At 47.6% G+C, this 22,391-nt stretch overlaps 1 protein-coding gene and 1 long non-coding RNA gene across 6 annotated transcripts; one reads left to right on the top strand and one right to left on the bottom strand.

The window, feature by feature from the left end:
* The first annotated feature begins 1,852 nt into the window (after positions 1–1,852).
* DIRAS2 (DIRAS family GTPase 2) lies at positions 1,853–22,083 on the top strand. 3 transcript variants are annotated; one of them, XM_072952579.1, is made up of 5 exons: positions 11,576–12,144; positions 12,378–12,581; positions 15,124–15,389; positions 17,768–18,387; positions 18,700–22,083. In XM_072952579.1, the coding sequence occupies exons 4-5, from the start codon at positions 17,804–17,806 to the stop codon at positions 18,782–18,784; spliced, it is 669 nt and encodes a 222-aa protein (XP_072808680.1). In that variant the 5' UTR covers positions 11,576–12,144; positions 12,378–12,581; positions 15,124–15,389; positions 17,768–17,803; the 3' UTR covers positions 18,785–22,083. The 3 variants fall into 3 exon arrangements, with proteins under 3 accessions (XP_072808681.1, XP_031531716.1, XP_072808680.1); XM_072952580.1 differs by lacking the exons at positions 11,576–12,144; positions 12,378–12,581; positions 15,124–15,389 and adding an exon at positions 1,853–2,001 and having other exon boundaries at positions 17,768–18,428; positions 18,700–18,764; XM_031675856.2 differs by lacking the exons at positions 11,576–12,144; positions 12,378–12,581; positions 15,124–15,389 and adding an exon at positions 1,853–2,001 and having other exon boundaries at positions 17,768–22,083.
* Positions 3,302–9,967, bottom strand: LOC140690683 (uncharacterized). 3 transcript variants are annotated; one of them, XR_012065944.1, is made up of 6 exons: positions 9,764–9,967; positions 6,350–7,888; positions 6,019–6,129; positions 5,676–5,882; positions 4,804–4,899; positions 3,302–3,761 (listed from the first exon to the last, which is right to left on the bottom strand). It is a non-coding gene; the product is annotated as an uncharacterized lncRNA (long non-coding RNA). The 3 variants fall into 3 exon arrangements; XR_012065942.1 differs by having other exon boundaries at positions 5,990–6,129; XR_012065943.1 differs by lacking the exon at positions 6,350–7,888 and having other exon boundaries at positions 5,990–6,129.
* Positions 22,084–22,391: the final 308 nt, after the last annotated feature.

A 22,391-nucleotide genomic window follows, 5' to 3' on the forward strand; every position in this document is an offset into this window, starting at 1 on the left:
GCACTGCTTCCCTGAGCATGTCTGATCAAGATGATACCCTTTCAGCATTATTTAAGGAGAGACACTGACATGGCATTTGTTCAAAATATAATTTAAAAAACAGACTTTAGCTGGTGGGAAGGGATAAATTAGGAGTTCAAAATTTGCAGATACTAACTACTATATATAAAATAGATAAACAGGGACTTCGTTTGGAGTGTGTTGTTCCATTTAAACAATTACATGATCCCTCTGGGACCCCTGCTTCACATTCTCAGAACAAATAAGAATTAGACGTCAAAATGCAGGATTCTGCTGCAGTGTGGAGTTTGCAGATCAAACCGGCTTCCTTTACCACCACTAAAGTTCTCACTCCCCGTGAGCTCAGTGCGAGAACTGAATTTTTCCCTTCAATATTTCAACCCCTTTAAATCTAACGTCCTTCTCTATTCAGCCCTCAACTTCCATTTTGTCATTTACCCGATAACCTACATTTTGGGTTGTCATGGAAAACACTTCGATTTATTAGCTTGAATGGTCCTTTCAGATTCCAGAAATGAAGGCAGAGACGGGGGGTCTGTGTCTCCAGGTCCTCCTCCGGACAGCTTTCCTGATGGCCACCCGTCCTTTGTAATGACGAGGAAACTGGGAACTGAGTGACTGCCTTCCTTTCCGGCATCATTAAAATAGTAGATTTGCCAATGGTAGCCTGAAATGACTGAGAAAAAAAATGGTGTTTTTTTTTTTCCATATTCCAGTGGCCACAGCTTCAAGGTCAGAATTATGATGACCACGTGAGCGAAATAAATTTTCTTGATCACAATTTTCATACTAAAGTAAGAATTAAAAAACAAAACAAAACAAAAACCAAAGCATATTTTCCGTGAATAACAGGGCAGAAATTTACTTCGGAAATAAACATCAAAGGACAATAGTAGCTGAAATTGTAAATTCAAAATAATTTTTGAACAGATACATGGTATCTCATAGATAAAATGCATAAAGCAAATAAATAAAATTTATTTATTTAAAGAGTAAGAAATAAATAGAATTTAAAGAGCAAGAAAATACTGCCCAATTCTCTCGGAAAATTTGGTGTTGAAAAAAGAATGAGTTATAACGGGAAGAAGAAATCTTGCTGGTGCCGTTTAAATTTAATATGGATCAATGCTACAGGCAAGCGTTTTTTGAAGTGTCGGCACAGAATTGTTAGCCATACATCTTATTTTTTTGCTGATTCATCTGTTTTTGATCAATGCTTCTTTGACAAAATGGTTTATCAATGTCAGAAGATAAACCTGATTATTTCCTTGAAATGCCAATGTGAAACTGTTCAGTGAAAAGGCAGGTTCACTCCCAGATCGCCAATGGTTTTGTTACAGGAGCCTATTAAATTAGAATATATTAATCCGCACCGTGCGGCTGGCTCTCCATCATGGCCCGATTTCACCTGCCTTATAAGCGAGGTTTTTTAATTTAGTATCTGGACACCGAAAGGCTTACGAGCTTAGCAGTAATTACAGTCGGTAATGTGAACAAGCTAGGACAAAAGAATCTGGTGCACTTTCAATGAAATTATTTTAATTCATTGGCTTCTCCGAGAATTCCCGTCTTGAGCATCTATTCCAGCAACATGCGGTAGGTGGCACCTAGAAGCTCTTCGGAGGCCCGCGGGCGCCATTGAGGCCGGAGCGGCGGCCGCTGCCGCAGCTGGCGGGGCTGGGGGGGCCGGGGCTGGGGGGACGAGGGGGAGCGGGGAGGCGCGCGGCCCGCGGGGCGCGGGCCGGGGCGCAGGTGCGCGGGGGCGCGGGGCGCGCGGGCGGGGGCGCAGGTGCGGGGGGGCGCGCGGGCCGGGGCGCAGGTGCGCGGGGGCGCGGGGCGCGGGGCGGCCGAGCAGCTGACAGCGTCGTCACGGCGGCCCCGCCCGCCGGCGGGAGGAGCCCGCATCCGCGCAGCCTGCGCCGCCGTCCTGTGCGAGGCGAGCTCCGGAGAGGCTCTGGGCAGCGCTGCGTCCGCCCGCAGGTAACCGATTTCTCCCCCTTGGCCGCGGCCGCGCTGCCTGTGCGCCGGGGCGCCGGAGGCCTCGGCGGCTTTGGCGCTCTCGGTTGCGAGCCCCCGAAAAGGGGCCGCCGCGCTCCGGGAGGGCGAGCGGGCTCTGTAAAGGCTGGAGTTGGCCCGGGGAGGGCGAACTGCATTTCTGTAGCCTTGTCAGGGAGGGCGAGCATCTTGATACACTTTCCTAAAACATGTCCTTAAAAAAAAAGTCTCTATCTTACACATTATTTGAGATTCCTTCCAAAGCAGAAGTTGGTGTTTTAGACAATTCTATGGTGCAGGTGTCTCTGTTAATGCAGAAGTGGATTTAATGGATTTACGGGAGTCCTGAAAAGAATGTGGTCCCAAGTGAGAAAAACGCGAGGCACGTTGGAGGCTGCTGTTTTGTTCAGCGTGTTCTCCTACTAGATGGGAGCCCTTCGTGGGCTTGGCCGAGACTTGGCTAAATATTTTAATTCTCCTTTGAAAGAATGTGCTTCATGATGTCTGCATGTGTTTTTCCTGTTTCCTTATCGTAAGAACAGAAGATAGCAAAGCCCACCTTTGGTTGTAAGACTGTGGCTCCCACAGGATGGCAGTGACTGCCGACAGCTCCTAGGCTTGCCTGCAAAGCACTGCTGGCTTCTCGCCATGTGGGAACCTGCCTGAGTCCTACATCTCGAAAAATGCTGTATTTTCCCTTTAAAACTCCAATTCACATTGGGGGGGGGGGTGAGAGACTTTTCAACGGGAAGCTCCGTGAATCATGTTACATCCACTGAATGGTGAGTTACACCGCTGTGGTGGAATTCTGGTCCTTCTGACTGTACAGTGTGACACGGCTTGCCTTCCTTAGGGATTTATTCTGCATAGTTGCCCACATTGTCTTTTGAACGACCCCCTTCCACGTGAGAAGCTAGTCTTAGCACAGGGAACCTTTTCTGCTTTGAACTAAAAACTTGAAACAATATATACATTTTTAAGGAAGATTTTCTAGGTAACAGTAAAAGGCTGGAGCATTTTACATTCCAAATCAGTCCAAATGTGCTTCTTCTCCAGCGGCATTTGGATTCGAAGAGGTGGAGTGGGAGGGAGAGAGAAGGGGAGGATAAAATTAGAATAAATTTAACAAATTTGTAAGAGAATAATACTATTTTTTTTTTTTTTGGTTGTTGCCTGGGATTGCAAATTGTCAACAATTCTATCTCTGGAAATGCAGGAGGTCCTATGGGCTGAGGCACAGAAAGATCCGTAGTTCGTTTTGTAGAAACAAGACACAAAGCAGGGATGCATTTTCATCCCATTTAACACATGGCATTTAATGTGGTAAAAGGGACGGTGGCGCCCGGTGAACAGAGGAGAGGAGGGGAGAGAGACGGGGTTGTCGCCACCATCACACAGAACCGCCGCTCACTCAGTTATTTCTGCAGATGGCAAATATATGTGCACCATTATTGCAGAAACCTCCAGAATCTTTTCTCGCTACAGCTTTCATAGAGTTGTTCCTAAGTAGAGACTCAGGAAACACCCAAATTGAATTCCCAAGTTGTGGAAGTCCCCCTTTCCGCTTGTGTCCAGCAGTCAGGCATTCCTGGCAGTCAGCAGTGCCATTTCACCCGAGCAGAACAGAGCACACTTTATTAATTTCCCGTCGTGCACAGCCTAGAGACCGCAGGTGCCTTTGCGCTGTCAGAATTGTATTATTTCAGGCGTAGTTACTGTCTCTACTTGGATACCTGCGTATCTTGCTGAAAAAAAAATTGAAACCTTTGAAAAACAATGGTGTTCTTTTATCAAAAAGAGTGTATCTGTGGTAATAAAAACATGTTCATTTTTCTAGTTTTGTGACCATGGCTGATATACCAGTACATTTGAAATTAACCTATTAATTTAGATAAAATTATTATTTTCCTCCAAGATAGAGGCAGTCAATTTTTGCACTAGAGAATTTCTTTGTTACAAAGAGGAATATTTGGTTTTCTGGGTGAGGAGGCTGCCTGCCAGCTGTTTTAAGTTAAGAAGGGCTCAGTGCTGACCTGTAACTTTCAACTCAGATAACCATCATTTCCCATTTCCACTTATATGGTGGATTGAATCTGTCTGTCTGTCTGTCTGTCTATCAATCAATCTACCGCCTATTTGTCACCTATTTATCACTCATCTGTCTGTTTGGTGTGGGTATTTATAATGGACAGATATCTCTTTAAAGTGAGAACTGATTTCTAGGACATTAATTGGTTTTGCTTATGATTATTCTAGGAAAGTAGCTGCTCTTGATCAAAAGGGGAGGTGGTTGTCATGTTGTCGTAATTGCTGATGCTCTTTCACAAGTAAAATTTACACATGCATGCACACTTACAGGTTAACGTAAAATTTCTTTGATTTCAAAGTATGTTTTAGTTTTTATTTTTATTATGTGGCTTGCAAGTCTGGCTTCCTTGACCAGGTAAGGATTTTTTAAAGTACTTGGATCAAATGCCTTCTCATTCGCTCGTCCTTTGCTCCTGCCACTGGCAAATTTGGGGAAGGAAGATTGCTTGCAGCTCTCTCCTCAGTGCAGTTAAGTGTTTTCCCATAAATCAGTACTGTCCACTAGTAATAAAGCATGTGAGCCACATGCATAATTTAAAATGTCCTAGCAGTCACGTTAGAAAATAAAAATAAACAGCTGAAATGAATTTTAAAATATTTTCTTTAACCCAATATATTAAAAATGACCGCTGAAAGATGTAATCAATACAAAATATTAGTAAGATATTTTACTTTTTTTATGCTAAATCTTGCACTTACGGGACATCTCAGTTCAGGTTAGCCGTGTTTCAAGAGGGCAGGAGCCCGTGTGGCTAGTGGCTGCTGTGTTGGCCAGCGCAGGTATGGAATGTTAACCTTTTGACAAAGCAATTTAAAAGCTGAAATGTTAGAAGCTTTTCAATTAAACTACATAAACACCATCAAAAACAAATATGCAGATGATCCCAAATTGCTACAAGACCTGTGTCCTACCCTCCCCTGCCACTAGCTAATTGTGCAGCCTTGGACCTATTTTTACTGCTTTGTCAGTAAAACAAGAGGATAGGGTCAATACGTCCCTTGGCTTTATGAAAAATCACCAGTAGATGTGGATTCAACCCACGTGCAGCCTAGAGATCTAATGTAGCAGAAACAAAGGGCAGAAGCCTGAGGTGGGCGCTGGTGTTTTGCACCAGTACCCAGTTTGCAGTTCCTGGTGATGGACATCAGCAACTGAGGCCGGTGCCTCATTGGAGATCATTCACTTTTCACGTTTAAATTGCAGGGCAGTGGAGGAGGGTATAGTTCAAGTGGTAGAGCACATGCCTAGCATGCCTGAGGTCCTGGGTTCAATCCCCAGTCCCTCCACTGAAAAATCAAATAAATAATAAACCTAATTGCCAACCCCCAGCAAAAAAGAAAAAAAAAAAAGAAAAAGAAAAAAAATTCAATTGCTGGGCAAGTGGCAGCAAAGCCACTGTGAAAACAAACAGCTACTAAGCTGGAATTTACATCGTTTTACATCATCCTTCACTGGTATGTGTATCTTCGATGTTTGTGTGTCGATTTAACACCATTATAAGGTTTGGGGAACTGAAATGCTTTACAGTTGACTGACGCATGAGTACTGACTTCTGGAAACACAGAATGACCTTAATGGCAAGACGTCCGTTTCTTCACCCAGTCCCGGGGTGGCTTCTGTGATTGATGAGTACAGAGGGGACGGGCACCGCTTCCATCACGTGGCTCTCTGCCCTGGAAGTCGTGGTAGGACCTTTAAGGAGCCCTGCATTTTGTGTGAACGGAGTTTATGCAGTATTTTTCTAGAGCTAATTAATGTCTGGAAAGTGATGGTGTTTCTGAGGAAATAAGAGAACAGAGGAACGGTCCATTAGGACTTCCTACGGTAATTAGTCTGTCTCTTTGTCTCTCTCTTTCTCTCCACCACAACCCCTTAACGTCTCACCTGGGCTCCAGGAGGGTCCAGAGACTCACCAGCGTTCAGACAGAGGAACTTTGCAGGTGTAAACTTTCCTTCCTATGTCATCTTTACACTCAGAGTGTTTTACTGGAAACCCCTCTATGACTTCTGAATCTGGAGTTTATCTTCAGGTGATGCTGAGCAAAGAGGAAAAATGTTTAGTATCCAGGTCTCTGCATCCAGAGCAAAGCCAGGAGTTCTCTCGGGCCTCTGTTACCTTAAAAATCCAGCTCAATGACACTTCCTTCTGGTATAAACTTGAATTCATCTCCCCATCCCTGCTGCCCGGCTGCCACCCCCACCCCATCCCGCATTACGCACACACCCACAAGAGCAGTGCGTTACCTCACTGCCTGCTTGAAATAGTCTCCTGAGATTTCAAGAAGGACATCCGTGGACTAGTCCCCGGCACTTATCTCTTTTTGAGGCCGCTTTGAACTTCATTGGGTTCTTGACCACAGAGTGATGGGAGGGCACCACGAGATGTAATACTGACCTTTCTATTTTTGTTAACGTCTTTGTAAGCTCCATGCCAGGAAAAAAAAAAAGCTGGAAATGTTGAAAGGTAGAAATGATTGGGTGACCTAGATTTTGAAAGGAAACTAAATTTTCCGGGATTTCATGACAACCACGTGCGTATATTTTTGATTATTTCAGATAGATTTACAGAGGACACACTGTGCACCTTGTCTTTGTTCTTCCCTTCCTTTAAATGTTAAATTCCTCTAAATACACCATCAAAGTCAAGACACAGAAATAAATCAGTTTGTTGGAGCAAATACTGAAACATAAAGAGTGAACGTGTAAGTATAGAGAATTTTTAGTGATCTCAGAGTAGGGAAGAATTTTCTAAGGATGACCCCAAACTGGGATACTGAAGAGGAACAGTTTGTTAAATTTGGCTTCCCAGAAATGTTAAATTTGTGTCCAGGAAAAATAAACAATAGCAAAGGACAAATGGCAGCTGGGAATAAATATTTGCGACGTATTTCGGAGGCGGTCTAATTTCCGATGAGGTCTAATTTCCTTAATACAGCGGGTCTCAAAGTTTGAGCGTGCAGACCACCTGATGGGGTGGTTAAACGCGAGCTTGCTGGGTTCAGCCCCAGTGGCTTTGATTCAGCGGCACCAGTGCAGTCCAAGTGCGGTCCGGTGAGGGAGCTGGTGCTGGTCCGCTGAGCACAGCCTGAGAACGACTGCCTTGAAATGGGGTAAATACTTATCCTTGCAAATAATAGAAAACTGAGCAAAGGACAAGAACATGCCAGTCTCAAAGATGCACGTTACGTTTACCATGCGAAAACGTGCTCAGTCTCACACACATCAAATAGATGCAATCAACTCAGTCATGAGAAGCAGCCTTCTTGTTACACTGGAGAGGATCAAAGAATTTCATAGGCTGGGCTGTACCCAGGGTGAGGAGCCAGCACCGTCATACGCCGTGGGGGGGGGGGGGGGCGGCGAATTGGCGGTGATTTTGGAGGGCACCGGCGATCTGCCCCAACTTTGAAACGCCCATACGCTTTGATCCGGTAGTTCCACTTGTAGGAGTGTATTCTCCATGTAGACTCAAAAATCTGATGGGATAGTTCAGTCTATTCGTGGAGCCGAAAAAGCAGCCGTTATCGGTTGATGACGGCTGGGCCGTGCCTCGGGGAGCTCGGCGTGCCCGCTGCAGGCGCGGCGTGGCTGTGCGTGCGCCCGGGTCTGCGCGGACGCGGTGGGCGCGCCGCTCCCGGCGGCCTCTAATTAGCTGTCGGGTGATCTCGCTCCCTCTTTGCCTGGGGACCGTGTTGTTGACACGATGCCCCTAAACTCGTAACACATACTAAACGTCGCACTGCAGACTGCCGTTCCCCGTCCGATTTGTGCTCTTGACCGTTTCTGGGGATTGAAACGGAAATCATGTTGAGTAAGTCGCCGCTGTGAGTTAATGTGAAAAAATGAGTCCAATCACGTTAATACGTTGGAAATGTGTAGGACTTTGTCTTTGTTTTTGTTTTTGTTTTTTGGTTTTTTGCATTTTCAGGCATGAAATACCGTTTATTTTTTGCATTGGTAATCGTTTTCCACTCTTTTCATTGTTTACGTGGGCATTCTTGTTACGCAGCTCTATCCTTTAGGACAGTCCCAGATTCCACTGAAACGCTTCTTCATCATGGAAACACAAGCCGTGTTTGGGGCACGGGGCTCCTGCTCTGTAAGCCTGAGGCAGCCAAGGTGGCCCAAACTTTTCATATAGGACTTGTGCTAATTAGCAACTCTGAGTCTTGAACTCAGCATTGAATGGTGTGCAAGTCCTAAGTGTTTTTGTATCATCTCGTTGCCTTCTCCTAAGACCTGCAAAACCCAGCAAAATCCGAGGGCCTGCTCTGACTCAAGTCCCCTGTGGCCTGACCTTTTCCTGGTCACCTTTGCCCGCTGGTGTCAGCGCGAAGTTAACACACTGGTTCAAATACCCATGATGGAAGGGTGACTCATGTTTTCCCACAAGCAGGTGTTATGTTAAGCGACTCTGGTTGCTCAGAGTTCACTTTTTGGTGTGGACCTTTCATAAGGCATCTGTGACTGTTTTGATGAGTCAGAAAACATGCACAATCATCCATTATTAGCTTCCCAACTTCATTATTACATTTTTGGAATAAACACAAGATGTTCTGGAAGTTGCTTGGCAGGATTGTCTGTCAGTGTGAAAAAAAAATTCCAGCGTTTTAGAATCCAGGATACTTTCTCATTTGGATTGGCCTGGAAGCCTTCCCAGGTTTGCTAACCCCGAGTTGAAATTCAGCTTCTGCTACTTACTAGCTGTGGATCAGTGAGCTGGGATGCACCTCTGGTAATTCTGCGCCCACTTACATTGTGGAGGAGGCTTCCCCACACGTCCACCAAGTCTCTGGACACCAGCCGGATGTCCTACAGTTTGATGCAGTTCTGACACTGTCTACCCAGAGATGGCATCGGACTGCATGGGCTGAGGGCCCACCTGCACGACTGCTGTCTGCTTCAGATGCCAGTCGCAAGTCCAGGTTGTTACCTGTGCTTGTGGCCAACTGGCTATAAATCAGAGGTTCCCACGAGCCCCTCCTAAGATTGGATCAGTCTTCTGGAGAGGCTCACGGAACTCAGAAGAGCATTTTACTCCCCAGATGACTGGTTTATTACACAAGGATACAATTTAGGAACAGCCAGATGAAAGGCACGTGTAGGGAAGGTGTGGGGAAAGCCACGGAGACTCCACGCCCTCCGTGAGTGCTCTGCTCTCCCCGAGTCTCCGTGTGTTCACCAGCCTGGAAATTCTCCTAATCCCGTCCTTTCAGGTTTTTTTTTGGGGGGGGGGGCTTCATTACACAAACGCGATTGATTGAATCATTGGCCATTGGTGCCTGACTCAACCTCTACGCTCTCTCCACCCCACTTCCCCTCCCAGGAGGTGGGAGGTGGGGCTGAAAGTTCCACCCCTCTGTTCTTGGCTGGTTAGTTACCCTGGCAACTGAACCCTCATCTTTGGGTACTTTCCAAAAGTCACTTTATTAACATCAACCCAGTGGTGGTGGAAAGGAGCTTGTTATAGTAACAAGACCCTCATTCCACCTTTATGTCTCTGAAGCATTTTGGGGAACTGAGGGTAAGAGCGCAAGTATTGTAACAAAAGATGCTCCCGTTGCTCTTACCGCTCCAGAAATGCCAAGGGTTTTGGGAGCTGTGAGCCCGAAACCATGGACGAAGACCAAACATCTCTGAGAAATGCACTTGGCTCACCTGGAAGACCAAATATATCCTTCTTACAAATCAAAATACTGCCCCCCAGGTCCCATCTGCAGGGCGTCAGGTGGCTCATTCCGAGCCGTTGCCACGCGTGCTTCTAGTTCACGCGCTCTGAGGCGCGCAGCTCGCCGCCTGGCCCTGAGCCCGCGCTCGGCTGTCGGTGCGCGAGCTCCTCCGAAGTGCGAGGCGCCGCGGGGCAGCTCGGCCCGCGTGGGCTTTGGGTTCGAGAACAGGAGAGCGGGGGGCCGTGCGCAGCGCCGCCGTTCCCGGCCCGGGTGCCGCCGCCGCCGCCGGGCGGCCCATGCGTGGGGAGCGCCCTGCCCGCCGCCTCACCCGGCCGGCGCGAGGCCCCTTCCCGGAGCGGCGGGCGGCGGCCGGCCGGCGGGCACTTGCGGCGCCGGCCGCGTGGGAGGGCCGGGCCGCGACGCGGGGCCGCCTAGCGGGTGTCCCGGCTCCGGGCGGGTGTCGCGGCTCAGCGCGGGGCTGCTCTCCGCCTTCCCGAGAGGAGAACGTGCTTTTCTGCGGAAGGAAGACTGCGGGTGCAAGAGGTGTATCCGCAATTAAAGGAAACGGCTTTAGAGAAACACAGAATAGGAACGCTTGGCGCATCATCTCGCAGGAATGTTAGAAAGAGAGAAAAGAAAGAGGGATGGGGTAGTGTGATAAAAAATGAACGTTTCCCAAGCTGCGGAATGGGCTGGGCTGTCAACCAGCCTCCTCCCCTGACCAAAAAAAAAACCAAACCCCACAATTAAAAAGCAGTTATATATATATAAAACATATATAAATATGTATATAAAAATATACACTATATATTTTTACAATTTATATATATACAATATATATTTATATACATAGTTATATATATTTATAAATAAATAATATACTTAAATATATTATTTAAATAATAAACATGTTATATATAATATAAATGTATACATTTATATATAATATATAAATGTGTCCTATATATAAATATATGTAATATTTATATATTATATATTATATGAAAATTATAAATATATAAAAATATTTAATACAAATGTATATTTATATATTATATATACTTTATATATAATATATAAATGATATATAATATATAAATATATAATATATAAACAAATATAATTATATATACTTATATATAATATATAAATGTATATTATATGTGTATTTATATTTTATATATGTTATATTTTTTATATGTTTAGATATATCTCTCTCTCGGTGAAATGTCATAACTCTCAGAATAAAAAGAATATTCTAACCCTACCAAAGACAAGGGGAAAACCTAACACAACGAAGAGTGTCCCCCGACCTTGGATTTCATGTCAGTAACCCTGGATGGTAAAGTTAAAATTAAATAATTTTAAAAATCTGATGAAAGTAGGATTTGAACTTAATTTGGCTGCAGAACTCCATCAGTCGAGAGGGCGTTAGCTCAGAAGTTTCAGTGCCTTCTAAAAGTATTCATCAGTAATGTTTATAGCAAAACATAAAATGGATCCAAGGAAGGTGGTAATATCTAAATAAACTGAAGTACAGAAATTGGCACCCTAGAGTTACTTGGGCAAACAAACAAACAAATATAAAAGCTAGAAGAAGGAAGACCTCAATACCGCTGACACGGAAGATTAAGCCTCCGTCAGCAACGCTGGATGACAGCGACCTTTCCCTCCCGGTGGGTCCAGTCTCACTACCTTCTTCTGCAGGGAAAAATCTGTACAGAGTCCTTTTAATGCTCTTTATTAGTAGGGTTTCGAAACAACCTGCAGAAGAACCAGAGAGGACAATTTAAATTTTGGAACAAATTGTAAATATTATATATGGAAAACTGAAATACTGGTATGTGCTTTAAAAGTAGAGTACAACTAAGCAAGTTAGGCAGCGGAGGAAGGTCCTGGTGCTAATTTCATAGATAGATGGGGCCCAAAGTCAGTAAGTCGAGACGGTAAGATCTATTATTCAAGCAATGGATGCATTATTTAAAGTTCCATGGCGAACGCCAGGAAATGGCAGCTGACTGTCCGGTCTTTTGTACAGCGGTTATTTCTGGGAAGAGACTAGGGTGGCCGAAGGAAGGATCTGGGTGTGGATAAAAGAGTGCTTTATTATCTTTATTTTATTTTTTAAATCAAATGCATGTGTTGTATCATTTTTCATTTCTTTGTTTTTAAAGTTTTTAAGCTGAGACAACAGGAGTGGCTGGGGTTGGTCTGGGCCAGTTTCATCGGGGCTCCGTGTGTTGTCACCCACCCTTTCTCCTCTCCTTGAAGTGCAGCCGGCCGTGTGTGCATCCTGAATCCCGGTGGCTCCTGTGTTCAAATAGCCATCACCAGACTCGTCCAGATCACATAAACTTGAAAAACGTTTGGGTTAGCGTCTATTATAGTTATGAAATTTAGAAATGCTTAATTTATAAATGCTGGATTTTAAGCCAATTAGAGCTTTTTACAAATTAAATTTGGTAATTGCATCTGAAGGCAGAAAAATACCGTATCTATAATATGTGTCTTAACCCTTATGATATCTTTTGCCAGTTGTCCCTTCTCGTTTTCTTAATCCCTGAATTTCCTTAAGGAGAAATCTAGTCTTCTTGTCTTTCTAGCCGTCTCATCAATTCCTATTGTGAACGAAAAATATTGCAAATCGTATCAGTAAAGAAAAAATGCTGAAGCCATCAAGTCATCAGTGACTGCTGCCACCCCCCAGTGAAGACCAGCCTGCAGCCCGGCCTCTGCAGCCACTCACAATGGTGCCCTCTGAGGGGACTCAGATTAAGAAAGGACAGGACACTGCCCTGGATCACTAGGTGCTTGTCAAAGGAATGGATTCAATGAGCCCAAATGGTTGCTCCCTCCCATACATAGAAAAGCGCTAAATTCTTGAACTTGAGACGCCTGGTTTTCTCTAGTTAACAAGTCATCTTTCACTGTTCGAACTACCTGGTCTTTGTTGTAAAGCTCCTATACGTCCTGGCTCCTCCCCCACCTCTCCGGAGCCGTCCCTCAGAGCCACCTGAGGGGCTGTCATGCTGGCTCGAGTCCTCCCACCAGATAAAACATGACTCTCAACTTTTAGGCTGCGCTTCAGTCGGCTTCAGTCGACACCACCATGCTCCTACCCACTGCAAAAGGACTTCGACTCCCTTCCTACCCCGCATCGTGCCACTTAGCTGAAACTCTGCCAGTCTTCATCTACTTCTGTGTGGCTGAACCACGCTGACTCCATTTTTTGTCAGCTCCATCTCCTCCCCTTTCTGCCTGACCAAGGCCTAGCCTGCCCACACGGAACGCTCAGAGAAGTTCCCTGTCAGCTCTTACCCGTGCCTTCATCTGATACGAAGTCTGGAAGAATGCCTTTTGCTGGCACAGGTGTTTGATGGTCCTCGAGGAATAATGGTCGTAAGACCCCCGGGGCGAGAAGACACCCCGCTTCTTGTTGGCGAGGACATGCGGCCTCTCCCTGAGTGGTCCGATTCCGTGTTTCCCTTTGGCCCCTTTCAATTCCCCTGTACCCCTCCCAGCAGGGTGGGGTGCAGCTGTGAACGCTTCTGGATTGCCGCCTGCCTGACCCTACCCGTGTGTAAGTTACCTGCAATAAGCCGTAACTGTACTTTTTGGAGTTTCCCTGTTTTGTTTTTCAGTCTCAAATTTCCTTCTCAGTTCAGGGCGGTATTATTCAATATCCCTGTCATTGAACAACTTCCCGCTACTCTCCAAAATCAAAGCCTTACTTTCTTGATCTGTTACACTTGATCTCTTGACAATGGTGTTCCGTTAACTAGGGTCTGGGAATGAATTCTATTAAGATTTCCCAGTTTTTAATAATGTTTTAATTTGGGATTTTATTTTCTTGATCATTTAGAAAGAATAAAATCATTCAGAATAATCTGTATTCTGTTTTAACATAATTGGGTGCTGAATTTTGTCAAGTTTTTGTATCTATCGAGATATGTTTTTTGCCTTTTATTGATATGGTGTGTTGTATTAATTTTGGGGATGTTAAACCAACCTTGCATGCTGGCATAAATCCTACTTGGTTATGATGTATAATCCTTTCTGTATATTGATGGATTTAATTTGCTAGTATTTTGTTGAAGATTTTTATGGATACTGGTCTGTTGTTTTCTCGTGACATTTTTGCCTCGTATTGCTCAGGGTAATACTGGCTTCAGAAAGAGCAGGAAGTGATCTCTCTTATTAAGTTTTTTTGGAAAACTCTGTGAAGGATTGGTATTAATTCTTCTTTAAATGTTTGCTGGAATTCACCAGTGGAGCCATCTGGACCTGGGCTTTTCTCTGTAGACGGCTTTTTGATTACTAGCCTGTTAAAGGTCTATTTAGATTTTTTATTTCTTCTGGAGTCAGCTTTGGCAGTTTGTGTCTGCTTCATCTAGGTTATGTAACTTGTTGGCATACAGTTGGCCGTGCCCTTATAGTCTTTATTTCTGCAAGGTCAGCAGTTATGTTTCCTCTTTCATTCTTGATTTTAATAATTTAAGGTTTCCCACTTTTGTTTGTTCAGTCTAGCAAAAGATAAATTTTGTTGATATTTTTGAAGAACAAAATTTTGGTTCTATTAATTTTTTTTCTATTGGTTTCTACCCTTTATTACGTTCCATTGTGATCTTTGTTTCATTTTGCTTCCTTTGGGTTCAATTTGCTCTTTTAAAGTGGAAGATCAGGTTCCTGATTTGAGATCTTTATTCTTATTTAATGTAGCTGTTTATAACTAATTTCCTTCTGAGCACCACTTCAGCTGAGTCCTCTCAAATTCTTTTTGACATTTTTGTCATCGTCTCTTGAGCTTTTCTGTCCTCACTGCTCTTTTGTGGATCCCCTCCACTTTCTTCCCAGTTCTTACTGAAAATAGAGAGCTTTGCTTGGTCCTGTATAATCTTACTAAATCCAGAACAGCTCAGTGGGGAAAGTGGTGTCAGTCTCCTCGTTTCCTAGGTCTGGCAACTCAAGTGCACAAATTTTATGCAAGGAACTTGCCATGTCTTGCTAGCGCACATCAGATTTGGCAATTGATCTTTTTTTCAGGCTACGTGCCTTCTCTCCGGGAGATGTTTATTTATTATACTATTTTTTATGTATGGGTGGTAACCACACGTTTCTCACTCAAGTAGACCTCTCTTCTGAGCTTTCAAACTAAAACCCAGTCACTTCTCTGGTGGTTTCAAACCAAAACCCAGATAGCTCCACCAGCGTGTCCTACAAAACTGACCCAATCACAGGTCCCTGCTCCTCACCACCCATCACCTTTGTTTCCAAACTCATTTCTCTATTCAGCCTTTTATGCTGATGAAAGGCGCCACCACTCACCTGCTCTCCTCGCTCTGCCCCCAGATGCCGACTGACACCAGCTCTCTACCACGGCATGAACGTGGGATCTCTTCCTGCCCTTGTGCCTCTGCAAGAAGGCCTTTCATTCCTTCCCCATCTTCACCCAGCCCTCTGGGGCATCCTTCCCGAGGGCCCCAGACAGAACTCGATGCCCCACCAGGGTCTCCTCCTGCCTTTGTTTACGACTTTTCCCGCAGCGTCTGCTCGGTGGGGTGTACTGTATCCTTTCCTGTGCCCGTCCGCCTTCTACTGCTGTGAGCTTCCACTGGGTAAGCACTGAGCTTGAATATTATGTAGAGGGATTTTTACAGATGCTTGTAAAATGAATGAGTGATGAGTATAGTCTGCAGGCTGGGGAAGACCTGTGGAGGGTCAGTACGGAGTTCTTGCCCCAGACTTACCTCGCACATCACACTGAGCTTTACTGCTTTCACCTGGCTGTCTCCTCTGTGACTTCCGGGGTCCCGCTCCCATGCCACCTCCTCAGGGAAGCCACTCTTGGTACCTCAGGTTTGGTTAGGTCCCTTCATGCCTCTCATTTTCGGCACTGCCGTGATGCAATTTGTTAACTATTTGAAGTATCCTTCCATGCCTGCCTGGTCCACCTGATCCTCATGAGCTGCACAAGGAGAGAGCCCCTGCCTGAGGTCTGTCCTCTGCGCGGGTTTGCTGGCCACTTGCCCGGAGCCTGGCCTTTGGAGGAAGCTCCGTAGACGGTTCTTGGGCAAGTGAGTAACAGTAGCTTGTGGAGTCTTTTCACGTTTAGTGTTTGCTTTCTGTCTGTCGGTTGCCCCATTAACAATGGAGACGCCTTAGCGTGGCCGACAGCATAGTCACCAAACGCGGAACGAGTGTGAGCTAAAGACTCAGAGCTCCCGTTGAGATCTGGGGATGGAGAGCCTTTCAGGACGTGTCCCCTTCCGGCTAGAAGCGTACACTCGAGCCTGGAACGAAATACCCACAACGCAAGGCGAGGCTGAGCCAGGATGCCGCTTTCCGAGCGCAAAGAGCAGCTCATGCTGAGGCTGCAGAGAGACGTTCTCAAGCCCGATTCTGCAGACAATTGCATTTTTTAAAATACAGAACAATCTGTCTCAGTACTGTACTCGTGAATGTCTCATAATGATCTCATGAACATTTAATAGGCTGATTAAAACTCCTAATCGGTCTTTCTCTCAGCCTTTTGCTGTTAATGCACTCCCGGGTATCTTTCTAGATTTTCTTTTAGCACGGATATTTCTCTAGTTCCTTGATAGATTAGGGATTCCAAAGGGCACACAAGGACAGCTGAGTGCTTAACTGAGCAAGTGTGTGGAGGCAAATGTCTGTGGCAAACTCAGAAAGAAACAGGAGATGGGGTGTCACAGTCCGGGGCTTTGATCCAACGCTCTGTCTGTCAGTAGTTACCCACCTCACACCCCCATTTCCGTCCACAGCTAATTATGTTTAATTTTTACTGGCCTCTGAAAGTGACTTGGAGCAATGCCTTTTATGGCCCTCAGTTACTCTACGATTAGAAAAATAAAAGTCAGCCCAGTGGGTGCCGGGAGGAAACGGGCTCTCTCCTTCCCGTCACCATCTTATTTGTCCACTTTGGTTACAAAGAAATTTGGACGTTGCTGGAGTCCCGTTTTTGCATGTTCTATGTCCTTGCTTACCAGAGGAGCGGCAGGATGAAAGCTACTGGATGATCTGTGTGTGAGGACAGTCCACTTACCCCCTGGATGAAGGGTCATGTTTGTGAGGAAGGGAAACTCTCATTCTGCTCCATCTCAATGGCCATGAGTAGTGGTTTATCCTGCGGTCTTAGTAATACTTCTTATAGTTCTTAAGAATAAAGCACCTATAAGCACGTTAATTTTGATGGATGCAAGGACCCTCCGACCTTCTCAGTCAGCCGTCAGCTCTTGCTGGTTCACGAGACAGTCTGCACCGTGGCCTGCGCGGCGCCCGGGCCCCCGCGGCCAGTGCCCTGTCCGGCCCGCCGTGGGACCGCCGTGGGCGGCAGGGCCACTGCAGCCCGAACCCCCCTGCCTCCCCTCTCATGGGCTGGGTGACGCCGGGGAACCTGACGCTCCCCGATTCCTCCTGCGTTTCCAGGGTCTTCGTTGTGCAGGAGGGACAGGGACCCCAGGTCGGCAAGGCGGTGAGGATTTCATGAGTTAATAGAAACACTGCATATTGGTCACATCCTCCTCTTTAATTCCCTCCCCAGAACTGTGAAAAATGACACACCGTGACCAGTACACGGGGTGTTCCAGGTTAAGCAGCAAAGATACGCCGGCTACACGTGTGTGTTGGTGGGGTTGGGGGGGTGATTCCCGCCCCGCACCCCGCTTCCCGGACGCCGCCTCCTTTCGGGGCGCGGGGCCATGTGCGAGCGCAGCTGCTCAGAACCGGGGTCCCACCAGGGGAAGCAGACTGGCTCCCCTTAGCTGCTCAGCAGCTCGACAGTCCTGTTGCAAACTGAGGATTGACTGCAATGGCTGGAGTTAGAATTACAGAATTTTTAAATGAAATTGGGAAAGCGAAAGCACACTTCATCACGTCCAGCTTTTCTTTGTAAGCTATCAAGGGGGTAAAATGGAATCTTTTTTCTAGATTTTTTTTTTAACTAATTCTCTCGAACATCTGGTTCCTTTGCTAGGTGCTTCCTAGTTGATAGTTGGAGCCCTCCAGCAACATGCCGGAACAGAGCAACGATTACCGGGTGGCCGTGTTCGGGGCAGGTGGTGTGGGCAAGAGCTCCCTGGTCTTGCGGTTCGTGAAAGGCACGTTCCGGGAGAGCTACATCCCCACCGTGGAAGACACCTACCGGCAGGTCATCAGCTGTGACAAGAGCATCTGCACCCTGCAGATCACGGACACCACGGGCAGCCACCAGTTCCCCGCCATGCAGCGGCTGTCCATCTCCAAGGGGCACGCCTTCATCCTGGTCTACTCCATCACCAGCCGGCAGTCCTTGGAGGAGCTCAAACCCATCTACGAACAAATCTGCGAGATCAAAGGGGACGTGGAGAGCATCCCCATCATGCTGGTGGGGAACAAGTGTGACGAGAGCCCCAGCCGCGAGGTGGAGAGCGGCGAGGCCGAGGCACTGGCCCGCAGGTGGAAGTGCGCCTTCATGGAGACGTCGGCCAAGCTCAACCACAACGTGAAGGAGCTCTTCCAGGAACTGCTCAACCTGGAGAAGCGCAGGACCGTGAGCCTACAGATCGACGGGAAAAAGAGCAAGCAGCAGAAGAGGAAGGAGAAACTCAAGGGCAAGTGCGTGGTCATGTGAGCGCCCCCCCGTGGGAGCAGCCCAGGTGTGTCCCCCTCGCCTCCCCTCCCCCTCCCCCGTGAAGCCCACCGTCGTCAGGGTAGCATGTCCGACGCCCACGTGTTAAATATTGCATTTTGACCGAGATGTGCACTGCTGTCCTAAGAGGGCACTTCACACCCACCACCAGTAAGCAACCCACCCCCCCGTCCGGAATCAGGGAATCTGCCAGATGCTTAAAATGAAAAGCACCTGCGGGGCTTGGCAGGGAGCTGAGAGGGGTGCCCGCCATTGCTGGAGGCATCCTTCGCCCTCAGGAGGCGGCCGGGCTGGTGCCCACAGAAGCAGCAACGTGTGCTGAGAGGAGGAACGACCATCCGCGTGCATGTGAGAGCATGTTAACCCAGTGCTGCAGCGCCACCCCCAGACCAGGCGTCCCCCCCTCCCCCGCTCCGAAGCCAGTGACATCCTCAGGGGAGGAGGGGGAGGGGCGCGGAGGGCAGGGAGGAGGTGAGAAGACCGGTCCGGCTGTTCCCTCCCGTGGTCCTTTGACTGAATTACAGGTAACGCGGCCTCTCTCCCCCAAAAGGGTGTTTGCTGTCAATTCCCAGCTGACCTGTGAGCCTGGCTGCTCTGAGGGGGTGCCCTCGCCTCACCAAGCCTAGTTAGCAGGCACCGTTGTAACCTTTTAGAGCATTTATTTTCACGTACGACGAGGAGTGCACCAAGAGTGCGCAGCTGTGTCAGAAATTCTTCACTTTCTGTCTGAATTGTTGGAAGATGCCGTGACAACGCTGAAACATCGCAGTGACGCTCCGGTGTGTTACAACTTTGAGAGTTTCAGAAATGTGAAAGTTTCCTTCTTTTGACCCATGAGGGCTGTGACTTCTTCCAGCCCTCAGATTTTAAATAAAAACAATGAAAGTGGCTATTTTTAGACAATTTTTTTTCCCTCCAGCATGATTTTCTTCTTTTAAATAACTCGATCTGTATCCAGCTGGGTAACGGCCGATAACGGCCAGTATCCGAACACCAGAAGCACATCCGTGTTCTAACAGACACGGACCTGTCTACGCCATACTTTGAACCTTAATGAAATACTTTGAGACAGAAGTTGTTCACTGTGTCTTTGATGATCTGTCCGTAACCAGTGTCTTCCCAGAAAATGAAGACGCGTTCAAGTAAGAGGTGATCTCGCCCGTTTCGTTAGACGCGTCTTCTCAGAGCGGCTCAGCGGGGTGTTCACTCTGGAAACAGTTCTTTAATCCTTCAAGCCAAGTTCTGGCCGCTGCAGGTGCCAGCGTGCCGGGTGGCGGCGGGGTGGCCGGGGCACAGCCCGGTCGGCTTACTGCTCTGCCATCAGCGAGTCTGGGTGGCTCTGCTTCCCTTCCCCCCGAACTCCCCCGACAGAGCCTGTACGTTCTCCTGTTCGTCCCGCTCCGCACGCCAGGCTGGCCTGGCCTCTGCAGTGTTCCTTTCCTCCATCCTTCCCGTCCCTGCCTGGCAGGCAGAGGAAGTGAAGGCGGCCCTTAAGCTTGCGCCCGGGAGCCTCCTGGCTGGTGGGGAGCAGTGCCAGCTCGGGCAGAGTGGTGACGGTCAAGTCCAGGGCGCTCGCCCACGCCCCCCTCTCCTGCACCTGCTGCGTCTTCCCTGCCCCTCCAGAGCAGGGCTGTCGCAGTGACTACTGGACGGCTCAGGACAGATCCTCCAGGAACCCTCTCTGGTTATGTAACTGAGTCCAAACTCGTTCTGCTCGGCACATGACAGGCCAATAAATCGGGAGGAGAGGTGCTGGGGCAAGGAATAGGAGCTTTATTCGGAAAGCCGGCAGACCCAGAGGACGGCAGACTAACGTCTTGGAGAACCATCCTCCTCAAGTCAGAATTCAGGCTCCTTTTATACAAAAAAGGGGAGGGGCTGTGGTTGGCTGTTGCAAACTTCTTGCTGCAGGAATTCCTTGTTCCTGCAGCCGTCCACGTGGGTCAGGCCATGGTGCCCCTGCAAACCTCCCACAGAACAAAAGTTATTCTCTGCCGCAGTTGAATGTTCTTGCCTTCGTCTCATCCCCTCTGCTCTACCTGCAACTCACCCTTGTGATGTGTTTGGTGTGTGGGAGGTGCTCTGAGAACCCTTGGCCCCACCGTCTCCCCACTGCCTTGGCCTCCTAGAGGGAACCCGGCAGGGAGGGTGCGGAAGTGGCCTGGGTGCCAGCGGGGGTCCGGGGAGCCCAGAACACCGCGTCCAGAACCGAGTCCATTGTCAGGTCCTAAGACGCACCCTCTGACCGGCTCCTTCTCTTCCAAGTGGCTGTTCCACAGCCTTCGCAGTGAGGGCTCAGTGGCAGGTTTTCTTGAATACATTTTTCAACTTGCCCCATTTCTTTTTCTTTCCCCTCTTTCTATTTGTATCCTCAGAGCAATGCCATCAGTTTGTCATTTAGATCTGGGTTAAGTGGAACAAGAAACAGGCCTTTATGGCCAAGATGGGTTCGACTGAGAGGCCTCGGGTGGGTTCTTTGCTGACCGTGAAATGTGGCCTCTGCCATGGGCCGCAGTGTCCGAAAGGCCCCCCGTGTGAGGCCCCCCGGCCCTGCTCCTTTCCTCCCGACGCACGTCAGAAGTTCCCGGAGCCCTCCCAAGTCGGCGCCTGTGTTTTTAAGTGTTTACAGCCGCGTCAGTGCGAGAAGCTTGTAATGACTGAAAATCTGATCTCATTCAGGACATGACTCGTTCCTCTGGCTGTTGCCTGTGAGTTTATAGGAAGGTTATTGATGGTCTTTGTTCTGAGATCTTTTGATGAACTGCACTTGAGGGTAGAGATGATGATCTCAAAATTATCTTCTAGGAGCCCCCCCCCCCGTGGACTGAGGCCTTGCGGTGTTAGTTCCACTAAATCAGATGGTTTTAGCACTTAGGTGGCCCCATCCCCGAGCGAGTCGTCGTGGTTCTTGAGAACACGTCCTGGGTTGCGTATGATGACGGAAGATTTTGACCTGGCTGCAGCGAGTCACAAAACTCAAAATACTGCTTTGAGGGTGGCACTCTGGGAATAAGCATGGGGCCCCGTGAGTCCCCTACTGTCCCTGCCAGTCCCCCTTCCACCTGGTGACAAGCCATGGGCGTGCCCTGGGCATGCATGCAATACAGCAAGACCAACACAAGAGCAATATTGAATTGTTCACTAGATCTTAAATTATATATAACATTATATATATATATAATTTATCCTCCTGCATTTTTGAAGTATAAACTAGTACACTGTACAGATCTGTAAGCTAGTGTATTTGTTGCGCCGTTTGTAATATTTAAGAAATGCTCATTCTTTACAGAACAAAAGTATTAAAATAAATGCTCTGTGATATATCTTTTTTTGTTTGTTTTCCCTCAAAATTTGTAATGTGTGGCTCCTTTATAAACTCTCTGGAAATATCCATAACTCAACGGGACACATGTAAACCTTCGAAACTGCACCCTGGAACTCAGTGCCCCACAAGGACAACGTGCGGACGGAGCACTTAGAGAGCATGACTTTTATACGTGCGGGACAGCGATGTGTCCGTTTATACTGAAGGTGTGTTTCCTGTTACAATCTGTGATCTATTTTCTTTACAGTTATGAAGTTCACTGTTGCATACAAGTTTCTAGTTGCCAGTGCTGTTCCGAAAAGAATAAGCATATTGAAATAAAGCTTCTGTTCTGAGACGCGGCTGCCAGGCGGTGATATTTCTTGCTCTTTGGGGCAGAGCAGGTCGGGGAGGGTCCTGACCCAGGTTTCCCACAGTGGTTTCCATAGGCCTGTGGACCAGGTAGGGGGCCGTGAGGCTCTGCGGGTCCAGGGCGGGCGGCAGCAGCCGTCCTGCGGGGTTCTGAGCAAGTGAGGACGTTTTCCCGCTGGTTCCTTCCCCTGGGCTGACAGGATGCTCCAGGGAGGGGAAGGGGAGAGGCAAGGAATGGGGGCAGGGTCTTCCTTGGCTTAGAATAGGAGTGAAATGAAAAAAAAAAACCAAATA

The sequence above is a fragment of the Vicugna pacos genome, chromosome 31 (genome assembly GCF_048564905.1).
Source record: "Vicugna pacos chromosome 31, VicPac4, whole genome shotgun sequence".
NCBI classification, from domain to species: Eukaryota; Metazoa; Chordata; class Mammalia; order Artiodactyla; family Camelidae; genus Vicugna; species Vicugna pacos.